At 38.9% G+C, this 14,226-nt stretch overlaps 1 protein-coding gene across 9 annotated transcripts in view; it reads right to left on the reverse strand.

Annotated features, from left to right (window-relative positions):
- Positions 1–14,226, reverse strand: part of CCDC191 (coiled-coil domain containing 191) — a 101,733-nt gene that overhangs the window by 87,057 nt on the left and 450 nt on the right. For 4 of the 9 annotated variants that reach the window (XM_055568221.1, XM_055568224.1, XM_055568220.1 and 1 more), the window contains exons 2-4: positions 12,334–12,372; positions 6,620–6,761; positions 2,131–2,274 (exon numbers count right to left, since the gene is read on the reverse strand). In XM_055568221.1, the coding sequence (XP_055424196.1) occupies positions 2,131–2,274; positions 6,620–6,761; positions 12,334–12,372 (325 nt within the window). Of the gene's footprint in view, positions 1–2,130; positions 2,275–6,619; positions 6,762–7,521; positions 7,675–12,333; positions 12,373–14,059; positions 14,196–14,226 lie in introns of those variants that run through there. The other 5 variants (XM_055568223.1, XM_055568222.1, XM_055568225.1 and 2 more) reach the window with 4 other exon arrangements.

Consider the following 14,226-nt stretch of genomic DNA (forward strand, 5'->3'; position numbering starts at 1 on the left):
AATTATGTAAAGTTTAAAAAAAAAAAATGGGGTACTAAAGTCGCCAAGTGTTATTTCTGAATGATCTATTTCTCCCTTTAATTTTGTCAGTTTGTGCTTCACTTACTTTGAGGCTCTTTTTTTAAGTATATATATGTTCATCCTTGTTATGTTTTCTTCATGGATTGACCCTTTTATTACCATAGAATGCCCTTCCTTGTCCTGAGTAACAATTTTTTATCTTGAGCTTATTTTTTCTGAGGTTAGTAAGCTGCTGTCACTCCTTTGTGGTTATTGTTTGCACAGTACATCTTTTTCCAGCCTTTTACTTTCAACCTGTTTGTGTCTTTGACCCTAGATTGTGTCTCTTGAAACAGCATATAGTAAGGTCATAATTATAAGTTCATTCTGTCAGTCTACATCTTTTGATTGGAATGTTTAATCCATTTATATATAATGCAATTTTTGATAAGGTAGGATTTATGTTCGTCATTTTGGTATTTGTTTTCTGTATGTGTCATGTGTATAAATGCCTTTTGTCAGGTTGAAGAATTTACCTTTTATTACTAGATTGCTGAGTTTTAATCAGGAATTGATTTTGTCAAGTATTTTTTCTTTACCTATTGAGATAATCATATGTTAGTTAATAATTTTGATAAACATTCTTTTTTAATGGCTAGGTAATATTTTTGTTCAATGCTTTGATCCCCCAAAAAAGTAACACTACAAGCATAAAATGAGTGAGGCCTAGTACAATACTAGAAGGTAATAACAAATCTGAGTAGAGATATAATTAGATCTATTAGCACCATATGAAAGAAAGTAGCAGTTTCATTATGTTTCAGACACACTTTAGAATAAATACTAAGTACTGAAATGCTTCACTCTAATAACATCACCACTAAACTAGAAAAGTATCTAAAGGTGGCAATCAGTATATCTGAAACAATGTGATATAAAGAACTTCTGAAAGTACTGGTGCTATTTAACCTAGGAACACTGACCTATATGGAGGTTCAGATATGATTACAACTCCCACAAAAAAAGAGAAGACTATTCTTGAGAGAGAGAGAAAATGATATCAATATTTTCTGTTGCACTAAAGGGTAAAAGATGAGGACAAGAAACTAATTTTTCCTAAAAAAGAAAGAATTTATGAAGATTAGAGCCTCAAAACAGCTGAATGGGCTCTTCCCAGAGTGCAGGCCCTCTATCCTGGAAGTGTTTAGGCAGAGATTATATTATCCCATATAAGGGACACTTTGGAAGAACCTCTGTCTGAGGGGGTGAAGAGAGTAAATCAGATTAGGTGATATTGAGGAGTCCCTTAACTTTAAGAGCTCATGCCTTTGTGACTGTAGAGTCCTAAACAAGGGAAATGCTGCAAGATGAGTTCACCAGGGGTGCCTGAGTCATGCAAGGGGAGCTGCCCCCACCATCACTATGCCTACCCTTATGCTTAGAGAAAAAAATCTTAGACTCGGAGTACAACTGATGAATCCTCACAAGTTAGCTATGTACCTTGTCTGACACTGGCTTTGTATACAAGTAATAACCTCCCTTATAAAGATATTTGAAACATTTTATAAATACAAAATGGTATGTATGTCAGTGTTTAAATATGGTAAAACATTGAAACAGCCATCAGAGTAAACGGTCATCCAATGGAAAGAGGCTTCTTAATCAGCATTAATTGCTGTTATAATCACGGTGGTTTAGTCACTAAGTAGTGTCTGACTCTTGCAATGCCATGGGCTGTAGCCCGCCAGGCTCCTCTGTCCATGAGATTCTCCAGGCAAGAATACTGGAGTGGGCTGCCATTTCCTTCTCCAGGGGATCTTCCCAACCCAGAAATTGAACCCAGGTCTCCTGCATTGCAGGCAGATTCTTTACCAACTGAGCTACAAGGGAAGCCCAAATCATAAGAAGAATTAGAAATAATATAATATTTTAATTTTTAAAAATCACCACGAATTTACTGACCTATAGATAAGTAATTTAAAGTGAATCAAGAAAACTTAAAGCCAATTACAAAACTACGCAAAAGACAGAAAAGTCAAATAACATATTATTTATTATTCAGAACAATTAAAAAGATTTCTTGGAACCATCATTGATGTTAAAGCTTAGAACAATCAAGTAAGTTCTTACCATCAAACCTGTCATATTTCAAATGTCCACTGGCTTCTGGCACAGGAGGGATACCGGACACAGTGTCTTCAGCATCATTGTCCCCATCACTTGCTAGTTCTTGCTTAAGTTTGGTGTCTAACCAGTCATTGACCAATTCCTGAGCTATCAATAAGACAAAGACATCTTTTTAATATTTCAGTTACTTCAAAGACTTTCTTCATTTGCTATCTTCATTCATTCAATAAATGTTTCTTGAGCACTATCATGTGTCAAGTACTGCTCTAGATACAGGGAGTATAGCCGTGAACAAAACAGGGAAAATGAAACCCATCACCTTGAAGCTTACATTCTAACTGGGGAAGAGAGACAAGGACCAGTAAGTCAGAAAGACAGAGTAGAAGAAGGAGAAATAGTGTACAAGAAATGGAAGGCAGGTGTTGATAGTTTTAAATTAACTGGGTGGTCAAAGGAGACCTCACTGGGAAGACATCTGAGCAAAGAAGAGAAGGAGGTGAGGGAGTGAGCCACATGGCTATATAAGGGAACATGATTCCATGCAGAGAAAAAAACAAGTGCAAAGTCCCTAAGGCTGGAGAGTGTTTAGCGTACTGGAGAAACAGAAGGTGGAATGGCTGGAGGAATGAGTGAAGTGAGGGTTGTTGGAGATGAGGTGGAAGAAGTATTGCAGGGATCAGGGTTGGAGCAGTGGTTCTAGATCAGAGGTGAACTTGCCTCCCCATGGATATCTGGCAGTGACTGGAGCCATTTTTGCCTCCAACAACTTATATGCAGAGTACATCATGAGGAACTCTGGGCTGGATGAAGCACAAGCTGGAATCAAGATGGCCAGGAGAAATATCAATAACCTCAGATATGCAGATGATACCACCCTTGTGGCAGAAAGCAAAGAAGAACTCAAGAGCCTCTTGATGAAAGTGAAGGAAGAGAGCGAAAAAGTTGGCTTAAAATTCAAAAGTCAGAAGACTAAGATCATAGCATCTGGTCTCATCACTTCATGGCAAATAGATGGGAAACAGTGGAAACAGTGACAGACTTTATTTTCTTGGGCTCCAAAATCACTGCAGATGGTGACTGCAGCCACGAAATTAAAAGACGCTTACTCCTTGGAAGGAAAGTTATGACCAACCTAGATAGCATATTCAAAAGCAAAGACATTACTTTGCCTACAAAGGTCTGTCTAGTCAAGGCTATGGTTTTTCCAGTGGTCACATATGGACGTGAGAGTTGGACTGTGAAGAAAGCTGAGCGCCAAAGAATTGATGCTTTTGAACTGTGGTGTTGGAGAATACTCTTGCGAGTCCCTTGGGCTGCAAGGAGATCCAACCAGTCCATCCTAAAGGAAATCAGTCCTGAATATTCATCGGAAGGGCAGATGCTGAAGCTGAAATTCCAATACTTTGGCCACCTGATGCGAAGAACTGACTCATTTGAAAAGACTCTGATGCTGAGAAAGACTGAAGGCGGGAGCAGAAGGGGACGATAGATGTTGAGATGGTTAGATGGAATCACTGACTCAATGAGCATGAGTTTGAGTAAACACTGGGAGTTGGTGATGGACAGAAAGGCCTGGCGTGCTGCAGTCCATGGGGTTGCAAAGAGTCGGACACGACTGAGTGACTGAACTGAAATGACAACTAGGAGAGGCCAGGAATGCCAATGAATACCCTACAGTGCACAGTATAGCCCCCGACACAAAAATTATCTGGCCCAAAATATCAACAGTGCTGAGGTTGAAAATCCTTTTTTTTAAATGTCTTGACATCATCTGATGTACTTGGGCTTTTACTCTGTATGTAATGGGAAGCCACAGAAGGGTTTTAAGCAAAGAGGTAACATATTTTAAGAGCATCACTCTGACTACTAGGTTACAACAAACTGTAGGGGTACAAGCACAGAAGCAGGAGACACCAGTTGGGATACAAATATCCAGGAGAGAGGTGATGGTGCCTAGACCTGAAGTGGTAGTATTAAACATGCTCAGATTCTAGAAAATAATGTTTGGAGGTGAAGTTGACATGATTTGCTGATGGACTGGATATGGGATGTGACAGAAAGAAACCTATACATTTTTTGACCTAAGCAACTACAGGATGGAGATGTCATTTACCCAGACAGGGAACAAAAAGGGAGCAGTAGATCTGGATGGAAGATGAGGAATTCAGCTTTAGATGAGTTAGGTTTGAGATGCTTATGAGATATTCAAATAAGGATTCAAGGAGGTGTTGGTTATATTATTTGGGTTGCAAGGGACAGAACCATGCTGAAGAAATAAACGTAGGTGTTGTCAGCATACAGATACTATGTAGAGACAGAAGAGAATGAGATCACCAAACGAGGAAGGTGGATAGAGAACTGTTGCAAGGACTAAGCCCCAAGGAACTCTGGCTTCTAGGGGTTGAAGAGCTACGGCAGAACTAGGCAAGCCAACTAGGAAGGAGAGACCCACATTAAGGGAGGAGAAAAACTGGAGTGAGATATTCTGGAAGCCAACTTCCATTTGCATTTCTTTCTTAGTGACATCCAGAAAATCTTCTTAAATGTAGAGGCATGAGAGAAAATTTAGCATTAACTTCATTATCATCATTACTATACAGCTCTTACAGACACAGTATGGGGATTTTCAAAGAAGAAAAATGTCTATTTTAGCATTCTTCATCATGGTTATTATTATTATTGCACACCTCTAAGGGAATGGAGTGCTTCCAAATATTAAATGATGCTAAAAGACATTTAACATAGATAGGAAGGCATGAAATGTAAAGTAGAAAAAAATGAATCAAAGTGGTAGAAACTAAGTGTATAAAGTATACTAGCAACAGACACTACTGGCTTTCAGAGGAAAGTAGAGAAATGGAGCAGATATTTGAGTAACCCCATTTATAATAGTTCAGAATATTTATATATAATTTATGTGTAAGATAATTTGCATCTACTAAATACCATTCATTAGTGAGGAGAGATTTAGAATGAAGTACTCCAAAAAGACAATGAAAGAGAAGGAGACCCTTGGAGGGTTCAACTGTAGGACATTTCATGTTGGATCAGAGGCATGAAGCCCACCCTAAAGTAGAGTTTCTCAAAGTGTGTTCCCCAGATCACTAGTTCTTACTGAATATTGACAGACAGTTGATCTTTGAAAACAATGTTTTATTCATCCACTAATAGTCTCTAAAGTTTCTTAGGATATTAATATGTATTTCAAGATAAAAAAATCCAGGTCTAAGAAGCTTGGGAAATGGGGTAAGTAAACATTTTTTTTTTTTAATGCAGGACTTCTTGGAAATCTTGAGTGACTAAAGTATATTGTGTATTTCTATTGGTGGAGTGGGAGAATGGGTAGGGTAAGACATAGCTTTGCCAATTTCTGAATAAATCTCCTTTCGCCATCTCCAGTACCACCAACTACCCAAGACCAAGTGCCGTTAGAGCACACGCAGACCACTGTAACGGTTTCTCACTAGTCTCCTTTCTCCCGCCCCCTAATTCAGTCTTCATATATTAGGAAAAGGTCCTACTGGACCTCTGCTTAAATCCCTTCAAAGATGTTAAAATAATAATAAAAAAACTCTTCAATGATATCTGCTCATACTCAGAAGAAACTCTAAATTCTTTCCCCAGGCCTAGAAGACCCTTCTGCAAGCTTTCTCCATTGGGAAGCTCCAGCAACACTGGTCTTCCTTCAGTCCCTCAAGCACACCCAAGCCTGTACTTTAACTCTTAATGTGATCTTTCCCAATGCCTGGGATGCTCTTCCGCCATCACAGCTCGCGTGGCTCTTTCTTGTTATTTAGGTCCAAACTCAGATGACTTATCACTGTCTGACCTTTTGTTTTTAATTTTCTTTATTCCCACTCTAGAATGCATACTCCATGAAAGCAAGAACGTCATCCCTTGTTCATAACTTGCTCTTTCAAAGCCTAAAACAATACCTGGCATGGAGTAACAATTTAATGTATATGTTGAATAAATGAAGAAATAATCTGAAAAACTGGAGACATAAATAATTCAAAATGAAAACTGGCTTCCAGGATATGGCACTCTGACTTTCCTCCTACCTCAAGGGCCTCTCCTTTCCAGTCTTCTTTGCTGGTCCCTCTTGATCTCTTCATCCCAAACAGTGGAGTTCCCTAGGGCATCAGTAACTACAATACTGATTCCAGAAGAGTAAATGCTTTCTCCTTTCCTAAGGAACAAAGCTGATTTATAAACAAGCTGCCCTTGGTGCCACAAGATCAGTATCTTACACTTACTAGATAACTGTGTTATGTCAAAACTGCCTCTGGACGTGGTTCTATTTCGAGAGACAGAATAGGCCTTAAATATAACCTTACTTGAAATACTGGAAGTAATTCCAGAGTAAATTAGCTTTAGGAAACTAGAAGAAAACAAAAACTAAGAACAAGAGAAAGAAACACTTTCATTCTGTACTCTGAAATTCATTATGAGTTATGCTTTAGTAAGGTGTACTCCCAATGTATTCTCTTACCTTCTGCGTAGACTTCTTCATGATCTTCTATTTGCTCAAGTGTTTCCAAATCTACAAGTTGGCCCCAAAGCCTTCTGGATAAATTTGAATTTCCAGCAGAAAATACTTGAGAAACTGCAAATTCTGAAGCTTTCTCCACTCTCTTTAAAAGAAAAAAAAAACAAAAAACAAAAAACCCACCAAGATGACAACTTTCTTCAGGGTTAGAAGATTTCTCTCCTATTCAAGATTCTGATTTTCTGTCAACTATCAAGATACTTTCTTTTTTCCATTTTAAAAGATACTTTGAAGTTTAAACATCAACCCCAAATAATTTCACTCATTAAACATGAAATTAATTGCAGCATTTTACCAAGTTTTAACAGGTGCTCATAATGTTTATATTTGAACAAAAGGGTGTTTAAGCTTTAGATGACTTTTGTTTAGAGCATTAGTCATGGGATCCTGACACCTGGATATTTAAAAAGTATACAATAGTTTATCATTAATAGTTTCCATGCCACTAGTACTTGCATATGAATGTGAACCAGAGGCAGGTAGCTGTACTTCAGATTCCTACCCCTGAAGGAAACTTCCCATTACATATCAGGCAAACTAATAAAACTGGGATAAAGGGTCACTGAACTGTAGTAATTTAGAATGTTAACAGTGAAAATCTAGTAAAAACACGGCCAAATTCACAGGAATGGGGAAGGGGTTGGCAGAGGTGGGCAAACTCTTGACATTTTGGTTTACCTGCATGCTCAAAACTTGTCATGGGCTTGATCTTTTAAATTTTTAAGGATTTCATATGCTAAGTCTGAATTAGAAGCAGAGGAATAAAGTTATCAAGGTAACTCGAAAAAAAGGTCAAAAGAGAACATATGGGACAAAATATGAAATCAGAATAAAAATGGTCTAACCAGAGAGTCAAGAATGTACCCTTGACCTTCATGATGTCACTCTGGAGAGATGTGTTCTCTTTCAGAGCCTCCATCATGCCCAAGTCAATGCTGTCGTTATATATCCTTTACTTAAGGGTCACGATATGCTTGGTACCTAGTTCTTCCTTTTAAGGTCCTTAAATTCTAAGGCAGAGAAATGAATTTCACATATATTGTATGTGTTTGTATGTGTATACATACATAGACACATATATTTGTAAATAATATACAAATAAATAGATCAACTCTAATTTTTTAAAACCAATATCCACAAACTAAATATAAAGAACAAAAACAGGGTTGTAGATGTAGTTCTTCAGGCTGTGGGTGAAAGAAATAACTTTCCATGACACATCATCTCACCTGAGTTGGAATCTGTGCAGATTCTTAGAAGAAAGAGAGCTTGGAGACAGGAGAAGGAAGACTGATTTTGGTACTAAAGAAGGGCAGAGTCTGGTACTGACAAGTCAAGAAGTAAAGAGAAATGTGTGCTTGGCTCTAACAAAGAAAATGTTTGGGCTATCACTTAAAATGAAGATTTGGGGGGAAAAATGCTGGATGATAGTAAGGATTAGAAATAATCTCTGTAATTCCTTGTTTTAAAACATTATATCCTTACCATTTTTTTTTTCAATTAAAATACATAAGAGACTGGAGAGGTCTCATGTATCTCTTTAGCAACTTATTCTTTAAACAAGTTGATTAAAGGCTAACTCTGTTTCCAGGACTGTGGACATTAAGGGGGAAACAAACTAAAAGCTTCTGTTCCCAAAGAGATCACTTTAGTTTTAGTTACATGTGCCATGTGTGCAATAAACAACTTAAGAACAGTCTTAAAGCAATACAAGGTGATTAAAACAACTGAACGTCTTCAAAAGTTTCTTACTCATTGACTATGCTATGAGGATGTAATTTGTAAAGGAACTGTCTCAGTGAGTCCTGTAATCATATAAATGTTTAACATGTGTTCCTTATGTCCCACGGCACACACTGATTACATTACCCACTACAGACCCCGTGTAGCCTGTTGCCACTGATGCACAGATGGCAGCTCTATAATGCACTCCTTCATTGCCTCAAGGCTGGCAGGTACATACACGAGTTTCTTGACCAATTCCCATGTGCAAACCGTATGTCCATACATAATAGTTTTCTGAGTAATGTATTTTTTGAAAGTGCCCAATTCTTTCCTAATCACTGTTGCTGTTGTTGTTATTGTTCAGTTGCTAAGTCATGTCCAACTCTTTGCTACCCCATGGACTGCAGCATGCTCGGCTTCCTTGTCCTTCACCATCTCCTGGAGCTTGCTCAAACTCATGTCCACTTAATCACTCTGCATACAAGTAAATGCTTGACACTGTATCTGTGTGTATGAATGCCAACATAAGTTCAAGGAAAGGAGTATAGAAGATAGGATCATGAGGGTAAGGGGAGTGAGGGGTAGTTGTTCACTGAGAGAGGTGTCTCAAGCTGAGATTTAAGGGAAAGATGTGGACTGGCCTCCTAGAGAGAGGGTATTCCAAGCTGGGGACCATCATTAAAAAAAGGCAAAAGGAAGACTTACCTGATAGAGGGGAAGGAGACTGGCCTGTTAGGAGTCATGCAGTATAAGAGTAAAAGGGCTGTTACAGGGAGATTGATATTCCAGGGAGATTGACAGAGGCCCCTCTAGAATTTACTGCCTCTTCCCTGGTGACTCAGATGGTAAAGAATATGCCTACAATGCAGGAGACCTGGTTTCTATCCCAGGATTGGGAAGATCCCCTGGAAAAACAAATGGCAATCCACTCCAGTATTCTTGCCTGATAAATTCCATGGACAGAGGAGCCTGGTGGGCTATAGTCCGTAGGGTCACAAAGAGTCAGACACAACTGAGCAACTAACACTTACTTATATGACAGCATGCAGAATTACTGAAGGTTCCAAGAGTAGAGAACTGACACAGTGGAAATGTTCAGAAAGCTAAAAGTAGCCAAATACACTGGAGTAAGAAGATGAGTCATTCTATCAAATCAGGATGAAGATGAATTGTAAGTTGAGATGGACTGTTGCATTTGAGTGACCAGCACCAAGATTCATATTTGTACCAAGCATCTGCCTGATTCTAAGTGACTTTAATGTCCCTGAGAATGACTTACCAACATTTCAGCCTCAAAGTTTGCTTGATCTCTTGTATGCCAACAGCTTTCTCCTCAATTGCATTTTAGCAACTCGATGACATGGTCATCCTCAACCATGTCACAGAATTTTCCATTGTTCAAATCAAATGCTGATAACCCCTGCTCCCCCCATCAACCTCCTATTCATCTCCTTTTTTGACTCCTCCTAATTCATACAGTGATGTTGCACCTAACTAAGCCCTCTAGTCACTGTACACCCCCTCCTTCTCCCAACCTATGAATCCTTTACAGGGTCCCTTCTCTTTCCTACTCTGTGTGGATATTCAACTACTATCTTACATAAACCTCAAATGTCTCGTTTCTTGCCTCTCCAGTGAAAACCTTCAAGCCTGAATCAATCTGATTTACCAATTCTTGGTATCACAAAAAATAATGGTTCCCTGCTTTGGCCAAGTTCCAATTCTACTGAGTGATATTCGTTTTCTGTCCCGAGGGAAGTCCTTTCACCATCTTCGCCACATTCCACGTCCTTCCCATATATGTCCCCCTCTTCCACTTTGAACAAGTGGATTTCGGAGTCTTAGTCTAGAGTTGTAACTGTTTGAGGTATACTCAGAGTTTGGATAATATTAGGGAACAGACAAGAAGACAAAGAGTGAACAGAAAGGTATTAAGAGAAACCAGAGGAAACTGTCACAAAAAAGTAATGGAGGAGAGAATGTCTAGCATAAAAAATTGATAACTGTATCAAATAACTTTAAAAAGTTAAAAGGACAAAGAAGAGACCACCGTATTTAGTCAGGAAGTCATTTATGACAACTTTCTGTGAGTGGTAAGAACTAGAAACTGAAGGAAAATAATTGTGGACACAAGAGGACAATAAGAACACAAAAGCAAGGAGTCTAGGCTGTATTAGACTATACTAGTCCAGTCCAAAGACACTGGAAAAGAAAATGACTGCGGGATGAAATGAAGACTCATTTTTTTCAAGACAGGGATGATTTGAGGGTATAATGGAGAAAGAACTACTGCAGAAGTTTTACAGGAATGATAAAATCTAACCAAGTGAAGCTAGCTGATAATTGCATGAAAGACGAAAATGGTACAAGCAGCAGAATTTTGCCTTTCTATTTTACTTAAATCTTCCCCTCTGGAGGAGACAGTAACTAAACACACAATCAAGCCCAGGAAGTGTTTGGTACTGCAACTTTCATCACTGGCACATAAGCTGAGCTTGATGTAGTCTGGGGAGTGGGCTTCCCCGAGGTTAGCCTCCACCATGGTGGGCCCATCTTACTGTCTCCTAAGTCAGGCCTTCTGCAGGAGCCAGGAAGCTTCCCTGGCCCCATCTGTACGAGCGCCCACCCCAGGGACTTCAACCACATCCTTAATTCTCCCAACAATTTCAAGTAAGTTGTTTAGCCCCCACTGAACTATAAACTGGGCTTCCCAGGTGATGCAGTGGTAAAGAATCTGCCTGCAATGCAAGAGACACAGGAGACTTGGGTTTGATCCCTGGGTCAGGAAGATCCCCTGGAATAGGAAATGACAAGCCATTTCAGTATTCTTGCCTGGAAAATTCCATGGAAAGACGAGCCTGGAAGCCTACAGTCCATGGGGTTGCAAAGAGCTGGACACGACTGAAGTGACTGGGCATGCACACAGCACAGACTATAAACTCTGAAAAGGCAGAAACTGTACCTGCCCCGTGCACTGCTATACCTCCAGCGCCCAACACAGTGGGCTAGTACTTAGTAGGAACTTAATAAATACTGACTAAATATTTATAATTATTAAAAACTTAATAAATATAATTAACCATGAAAAAATGGTTAGCAATGATTATATCGGGCCTAGGTTCCATCTAGCCTGAAGCTCATAATGGCTGTCAATTTAGATAAGTAACAGCTCTTCAAAATACTAACAGGCAGAAGGATATTTTCCCAGGAAAATACTGCATGATTTTGAAACATGTGGTGCACAAATGAGTTGTGTATGGCAAGTTGCCAAAATGACACTTGGAGGCACCTGAAGCGGTTTAACGGTACTTTCAGCTTAAATGGTACTTGGTACCGAAACATACATCTCGGGCCTAGAAGAGACCTCAGAGGTTATCTAACCCAATCGGCTCCCCTACCCCCGACTAAATGCACAATATATTCTCAACAGTCCTAACATTGAGTGACGATTTAGAATCCACTTGAATACCTCCAGTGAGAGAAAATCCACCTCTTTACAAGAATGCCCACTCCATTTTTGGATTGCTCCAATCATTAGAAGATTCTCATTTGTGATTCATGCACAGTTTTTACCTACTGAATTGGTCTCACAGGTCAATGTAGCTACAGCCGTACGTTCTTCCCAATTACCTGGGGAAGTCCACAACGTCCTCTCCTAAAGCTTCTCTTCCCCTGTCCTTTAAACCTCTTCATATGATCCTCATGGCATTTGAAAGAGATGTTATCTTGTCATTCATGCTTTTATGAGAAGCAACAAAATCATGAAAATGTACTAGAGTATAAAACTAAGAATATATATATATATATATATATATAGTACCATGGGAATGAAAACAGCAAACTATATGCAAAATGGAGACCTATTAGTATTCCTATTCTACATGATTCTGTGTGACTCTTAATTCTCTCTCTTAATTATGAAATATCCTTACCTTAATCCAATGTTCCACATTGTCAGGGTCAAACACAGGCTGTAGATAATATATACAGAATATTAGTGCACAGCAATATATCTATCAACTTTGCCATTTTAGTCTGTCTTTCTAATTAAAGTGTGTGGGAAACTGTTCTTTAGTCTGTCCCCAAAGCATTTCAGTAGGAAGTTCAGCAACAAAAAAACAGAGACTACCAGCAAGAGGAAAAACCTGAAGCCTTTTCTGGAACACCTTCTGACTGTTTCCACCTCTTACAGAGGTCCAGCTCCAGATTCTTATTTAATTGGTCTGGGGTAGGGCCCATGTGTACTTCTTTAAAGCTCCCCAGGGTTAAGAGCCAAGATAGAGGAATGTTGCATATAATATTCCTTATAAAAGCCCAAATAAGCACTGATTAGTCAAGATTATTCAAGTGCCGTGAAAGTAAATCTGCTTGGAGAAAGGTGTGTGCCTTTCCTTAGGTCTCTCTTTTCAGGAGTAACCTGTATTTACCTACAGCAGGGATACCGTTTGGTCCAATAAGAACTGGGGGGTGGAGTGAGGGATAACCAATTATCTACTGTTTTACAGAGCAGAAAATGAAGCAGAAATCACATAAATTTCTACCCAGGTCAGTCAGATATTAATCTGAAATTAGAAATCAGATCTGCAGAACAACTTCTTTCTTCACTCTTTGGAACTCTCAGAAGTTTGCAGAATTCCCTCCAATAGTCACTTAACAAAGAGAGGTATTTGCTTTGCTAATAATTCAGGTGGGTTTTTAAATAAATAAGGGAATATCCAAACCAGCATACTGACACACGGAGGAGGGAAAGGTATAATACTATCTTCACTTACGTAACACTTCCCCTTCAAAGCACCTTACAAATAACTAATTAATGCAGCTGTACTGCTGAATAATTTTGTTGCTGCAACAAAGAAACAGCTGATCCTATTCAAACACAATTGAGCCCCAAGTAGCTTAATTGTGTTTTTACCTTTCTATCCTGTAGGCAGTAGCAATGAGTATTAGCAGCAAAAATCTTTCCTTTTGGGGTCCCAAAATTGTCCCCAGTCTTTACCTTTCATCATTAAGTTTATAGTTATAACCTATTTTGGATCCAGTCTTTTATAGAACCCACACAGTAGAAGCAGGCTCTGTTTCCAGGTCTCTCTAATGCTCCAGTCTGCACCCTCCAGCATCTGGGGCAAGCTATTCACTAAGTAGAGTATGTCCAGTGCATTACTTAGCTGGTATATTTAGAATAACCTGCAAGCACAAACTGCCTATTGGCCTCAGAAAGGCCACATGTCTACACAATAGTTTTTAAGGAGGTGTAAATTAAGGGTGAAAACAGTTGTGAAGCTGCTCTGGAGCTGAAAGCTAAGATTTCCATTTGGCACTCCCATTTATTTACATGTAAAACATTTATTTCTGTGACGTTAAAAGCAGTCTGTGAAAAGCACACACCGTGTCATTGGGACTTTGCATTTGTCATTTACACGTTTCAAGTTTACTGTGGGGTTCTCAGTTTTCCATCTCTTTGGATGCTAAGGCATCAAAAAAGGTGACAAATATAAAGAACATCTATTTTTTGATTGCTGCTGGAATTTAGAGATTTTCAAGTGAATTAAGTATTGATATATTCAATATCCACTTGCATTCCTGAGTTCATTTTACAGACTTTATGTAAAACTAGAAGGAGAGGGATATGAAGTAGAGGATTTAAGGTGAAAATCTTACCCCTCCAATGAAGCACAGGTTCCTATGACTTGCAAAACATTAAAAAAAAAAAAGAAAAAGAAATGAAACCTTGCGGGGACTTCCCTAAAACAGGCGTAGAGAGATGAAGGAATAGCTCTGGAATTCCCTTCACAGGGATGGGTACTATTAAGAGTCTCCGGTTTTTG

Source organism: Bubalus kerabau, chromosome 2 (assembly GCF_029407905.1).
Source record: "Bubalus kerabau isolate K-KA32 ecotype Philippines breed swamp buffalo chromosome 2, PCC_UOA_SB_1v2, whole genome shotgun sequence".
NCBI lineage: Eukaryota > Metazoa > Chordata > Mammalia > Artiodactyla > Bovidae > Bubalus > Bubalus kerabau.